The sequence below is a fragment of the Heterodontus francisci genome, unplaced genomic scaffold (genome assembly GCF_036365525.1).
Source record: "Heterodontus francisci isolate sHetFra1 unplaced genomic scaffold, sHetFra1.hap1 HAP1_SCAFFOLD_578, whole genome shotgun sequence".
Taxonomy (NCBI): domain Eukaryota; kingdom Metazoa; phylum Chordata; class Chondrichthyes; order Heterodontiformes; family Heterodontidae; genus Heterodontus; species Heterodontus francisci.
The window spans coordinates 163,187-169,186 of record NW_027140548.1 but is presented as its reverse complement, the minus strand read 5'-3'; the positions used below and the strand labels follow the sequence as shown (position 1 = coordinate 169,186).

At 43.9% G+C, this 6,000-nt stretch overlaps 1 protein-coding gene across 1 annotated transcript in view; it reads left to right on the top strand.

Annotated features, from left to right (window-relative positions):
• The first annotated feature begins 529 nt into the window (after window positions 1–529).
• The window catches only part of LOC137360110 (probable G-protein coupled receptor 139), a 51,527-nt gene continuing 46,056 nt past the window's right edge, over window positions 530–6,000 (top strand). The window contains exon 1 of the mRNA XM_068025682.1: window positions 530–710. Within this exon, the coding sequence (XP_067881783.1) occupies window positions 530–710 (181 nt within the window). The remainder of the gene's footprint in view (window positions 711–6,000) is intronic.

The following is a 6,000-nucleotide window of genomic DNA, read 5'->3' as shown; positions in this document are numbered from 1 at the left end:
GACCCGGGTTTGGTTCTGGGTACTGCCTGTGTGGCGTTTGCATGTTCTCCCTGTTACTGCATGGGTTTTCTCTGGGTGCTCTGGTTTCCTCCAATATTCCAACGACTTGCAGGATGACTGATAGATTGGCCATTGTAAACATTGCCCTTGGTAGGTAGGTGGTAGGAGAATTGAGGGAAGGTGGGGATGTGAGGGGGGAAAATGGCACTAATGTAGGATTACTAAAAATGGGTGGTTGATGGTCGCTGTAGAATCGATGGGCCAAAGGGTCTGCTTCGGTGCTGTATGACTCTATGTAAAGGGTTAACTAAACTTGTTTGTTCAGTGACTGCAGTTAATGTCAGTCTCCAAGGAGTCAATTGTATCACTGGAGGATTTGCATCTTCTATTAATAAGGGACTCCTTTAAATCTGTTATCCCATAGTGTCAGTGGAAGTTTCATTCCCGGGTAGTAACAGGGATCAGCAGCTCCAGAGAGAGGGAGAGGATAGATCAGAATCTGAGAACAGTAAATTGGAATGTTACTACAATGGATCAGAATCTGAGAACAATAGACCTGAATGCTGCAACAAAGGGCAGGACTTTCATCTGGGAGATTGACCGTCTTTCTGAAAATAATGATTGGTTCTCATTAGACTATCGGACCTATCTCGCACTGAAGATTATTCAACACATTTACTATCCCATCCTTGCTGTTATCAGTGTCCCTGGTAAGTCTCTCTATCCAGCTATTAATGGTATAAACCAAGTTTAACAAGATTACCTTTCTTGTCATTTACTCTGCCCTCCTTGCTGCTTTTGTTATCCCTGGCAAAACTTTATCCCCAGCTATGAGCTCTATAAACCATTGCTACTTGAATTAGAGTTCATATAATTTACTCGACCATCTTTGCAGCTGTTGCTGCGCCTGGTAAGTTCCTATTTCCCACGATGTGATCTGTCAACCCTGTTTAACTGAAATAATGTTCTTGCAATTTTAATTTTGGGAAGAGTGGAGCTCGTGCCATTAGTCTCCATAGGAATGTTTGTCTCCTATCCATGAACCATGTACCCCTCACTGGCTAATGTCGGAGGTTGAACCAGACAGTTTGCATCCTCTGCGTTCGATTTAACCCTGAGCTGAGTTCTGACCCCTTATTCTCTCCATCACCAACAGTGCCTACTACCAGCTCTGTAAAATCACCCATCTGCCTCAGCTCATCTGCTACATAAACCTTCATCTGTGCCTTTGTTAACATAGAATATAGGAGCAGGAGAAGACCATTCGGCCCTTCGAGCCTGCTCCGACATTCATTATGACCATGGCAGATCATCCAACTCAGTAACTTGTTCCCGCTTCCGCACCCCACGCCGCCGCCCCTTTTATTTTGATACCTTTAGACCCAAGAGCTATATCTAACTCCTTCTTGAAAACATACAATGTTTTAGCCTCAACGGCTTTCTGTGGTAGCCAATTCCACAGGCTCAGCACGTTCTGGGTGAAGTAATTTCTCCTCACCTCAGTCTGTAAAGGTTTGCCCGTATCCTAAGACTATGATCCTTGGTTCTGGACTCCACTGCCATCGGGAACATCCTTCCTGCATCTACTCTGTGAAGTCCTGTTAGAAATTTGTAGGTTTCTATGAGATCTCTCCTCAATCTTCATTACTCCAGCCAATAAAGACATAACCAACTCAATCTCTCCTCTTCCGTCAATCCCTCCATCCTAGCCTTCAGTCCGGTAAACCTTCGCTGCACTCCCTCCATAGCAAGAAAATCCTTGCTTAGATAAGGAGACCAAAACTGCACACAATATTCCGGGTGTGGCCTCATCAAGGTCCTGTATAACTGCAGCAAGGCATCTCTGCTCCTGTACTCGAATTATCTTGTTGTTGAAGTTCGCCAGACGTCATTTGTTATCAGCATATCCATGCTGCTAGCCAGTTACTAACCACTGTTTTTCCAAGCAAAGAAGACTTTTATCCTGGGTTATCACCTCTCGAAATGTCCCTGGCAGTGACATTAGGCTGACTGGTCAGTATTTACATAGCTTACCCCATCTTTCCTTTTTTTAAACAGGGTGTAACATTTACCTTCCTCCAGTCATCTATCATTACTCCCCTATCCAAGGAGGATTGAAAGATTCTGGCCAGTGCATCTGCTATTTCCACCATTCCTTCCCTCCGTCACCCACACACATCCCATCCAGGCAGGGTAAATGTTCCAATTTATTGTGGTACAAAAGGTATTGGATTGAAAGGGGTTATCTGAACCTGTTTGTTCATTGACTGCAATTAATGGCAGTCTCCATGGACCCTAATTCTGTCATTGGGGGTTTTACCTCTTCTACTAATATGGGAATCTTATCAATGTGTTATCACATAGTGTCAACGGGAGCACCATCCCCGGCAATAACAGGGATGAGCAGCTCCAGAGAGATGGAGAGGATAGATCAGAATCTGAGAACAATAGATTGGAATGTTACAACAATGGGTCAGAATCTGAGAACAATAGATTGGAATGTTGCAACAATGGGTCAGAATCTGAGAAAAATAGATTGGAATGTTGCAACAATGGGCTGGAGTTTATCCCCAGAACTTTACTATCTTTCTGCATATTATGATCGGTACCCTTGAGGCTATCGGATCTATCTCTCACTTCCAATTGTTCAATACATTCGCTATCCCATCATCGCTATTGTTGGTGTCCCTGGTAAGTCTCTCTATCCAGGAATTAATGCGATACGCCATGTTTAAGTGCTTAACTGCTCCTGTAATTTATTTTGCCCGCTTTGCTGCTGTTGTTATTCCTGGTGCATATCTACAGCTATTAGCTCTATAAACCATTGCTAATGTTATTACAGTTCTTGTAATTTACTCTTTCATCTTTGCTGCTGCTGCTGTCTCTATTTCCAGCTAGGAGATCTGTAAACCCTGTTTCACTGAAATACTGTTCTGCAATGTAAATTTTGGGAAGACTGAAGCCAGTTTCATTGGTCCCCATCACAAACTCCATCCGCTATCTGTGAAACACATACCCTCCCTGGTCAATGTCTGAGGTTAAACCAGACTATTTACAATGTCTGTGTTCTATTTATACCTGAGCTGAGTTCAACTCCACATTCTTTCCATCACCGACCCTGCCTATGATCACCTCTGAGGGCGGCACAGTGGCGCAGTGGTTAGCACCGCAGCCTCACAGCTCCAGGGACCCGGCTTCGATTCCAGGTACTTCCTGTGTGGAGTTTGCAAGTTCTCCCTGTATCTGCGTGGGTTTTCTCCGGGTGCACCGATTTCCTCCCACAAGCCAAAAGACTTGCAGGTTGATAGGTAAATTGGCCATTATAAATTGTCACTAGTGTAGGTAGGTGGTAGGGAAATATAGGGACAGGTGGGGATGTTTGGTAGGAATATGGGATTGGTGTAGGATAAGTATAAATGGGTGGTTGATGTTCAGCACAGACTCGGTGGGCCGAAGGGCCTGTTTCAGTGCTGTATCTCTAATCTAATCTAATCAACCATCTCAACCTCTGCTTCAGCCCATCTTCTGCATAAACCCTCATCTGTGCCACACTTGACCATTTCAGTTCTATATCGGTCAACCTTCCAGTTATAAACCTCCATAAACCACAGCCCACCCAGAAAACCGCTGCCTGTATCCAGGTCACACCAAATCCCGATCACCTTTCATGCCTGTGCTCAGGGAAATATATTGGCTCCCGATCTGGCAGCACCTTAGTTTTAATATTATGGAGTCATACAGCGCTGAAAAAAGGCCCTTCGACCCATCATGTCTCTGCTGGCCATCAAGCACCTACCAATTCTCATCCCATTTTCCAGCACTTGACCCATAGCCTTGTATGCTGTGGCATGTCAAGCGCTCATCTAAATACTTCTTAAATGTTGTGATGGTTCCTGCCTCCACCACCTCTTCAGGCAGTGTGTTCCAGATTCAAACCACCCTCTGGGTGAAATACTTTTTCCTCAATTCCCCTCTAAACCTCCTGTGCCTTACCTTAAATCTATACCTCCTGGTTATTGACCACTGCACTAAAAGAAAACGTTTCTTCCTATGTAATCTATCAATGCCCCTCATAATTTTGTATACCTCAATCATGTCCCCACGCCCACCCCCCCCCCCCACCCCACCGCCCCTCCGGTAGCCTTTTCTGCTCTATGGAAAACAACCCTAGCCTTTTCAGTCTCTCTTCACAGCTGAAACGCTCCAGCCCAGGCAACATGCTGGTGAATCGCCAATGCATCCTCTCCGGTGCAATCGCATCCTTCCTACAGTGTGGTGCCCAGAACTGTACAAGGTACTCCAACTGTGACCTAACTAGCGTTTTATACAGCTCCGTCATAACCTCCCTGCTCTTATATTCTATGCCTCAGCTAATAAAGGCAAGTATCCCGTATACCTTCGTAACCAACGTAGATACCTATGCTGATGCTTTCAGTGATCTATGGACAAGTACACCAAGGTCCCTTTGACCTTCTCTACTTCCTAGGTTCCTACACTCCATTGTTTACTCCCTTGCCTTATATACCTCCCAAAATGTATCACCCCACAATCTCTCAGGATTAAATTCCATTTGCCACTGCTCTGTCCATCTTCGCAGCCCATCTATATCGTCCTGTAATCTAAGTCTTTCCTCCTCACTATTTACAACACCAATAATTTTCGTGTCATCCGCGAACGTACTGGCCACACCTCCTATATTTACATCTAAATCATTACTGCGCACTACAAACAGCAAGTGTCCCAGCACCGATCCGTGTGGTTCATTATTGGTCACAGGCTTCCACTCACAGAAACAACCCTCGACCATCACCCTCTGCCTCCTTCCATTAAGCCAATTTTGGATCCAGCTGGTCAGTGGCACAGATATTAGCACCGCAGCCTTACAGCTCCAGCGTTTGGAATGTGATAACAATAGATCAGAATCTGAGAACAATAGATTGGAATGTTACAACAATGGATCAGAATCTGAGAACAATAGATTGGAATGAGTTTACGTCCTTCAAGCGCCCAACAAGTTTCCTTTAGAAATTGGAAAGAAGGTTCAAATTGGAAGGAAGCAAAGCGGTAGAAAGGTACAAAGTGACGTTAGAAGCAGGTGAAACAAAGGAGACATCAACTAGAATGCAGAATGTCAAGAATACACGGTTTAGGGCACTGTACCTGAATGCATGCAGTTTTCGGAACAGGGTAGATGATTTAAAGGCCCAAATATAGATAAATGGGCATGATCTAATTGTCATAACAGAAACGTGGCTGCAGGGTGACCAAGACGGAGAACTGAATATGCAAGCATTTTCGACATTTACGAAGGGCAGGCAAAAGGGAAAAGGAAGTGGTATTGCACTCTTAACAAGGGATGGGATCAGTACATTAGTAAGGGAGGATCTCAGGTCTCAGAACAAAAATGTGGAATCTGTTTGGGTGGAGCTAAGAAACAGCAATGGGCAGCAAGCATTGGTGGGAGTTGTTTATAGGCCACCAACAAGTAGTGGTAGTGTGGGACATGTCATTAATCAGGAGATGAGAGAACCATATAGCATGAGTATTGCAGCAACCATGGGTGACGTCAATCTTCATATAGAGTAGGTAAACCTAATGAGAATTAATGCTATGGAGGACGAGTTTCTGGAGTGTGTTAGGCATGGTTTTTAAATCAGTATTTTGAGGAACCGACTACAGAACAGTATATTTTCGTTCCAGAATTATGTATGAGACAGGGCTAATTAATGATCTAATTGTAAAAGAACCTTTAGGGCTTTTATAATATTATAAAATTTTACATTGTTTAAAAGTGAGGTAGTTTAATCTGAAGCCAGAGTGTTAAATTTGAACAAAGAAAATTCTGAAGGTATGAGGGGCAATTTGGCCGAGGTGGATTGGCAAAATACATTAAAAGGTATGACCAGACATAGGCAATGAATAGTCTTTAAAGAAATATTATGTAACTTACAGCAACTACACATTCCTCCAAGGCACAAAAACCCCAAAAGTAAAGGCAGT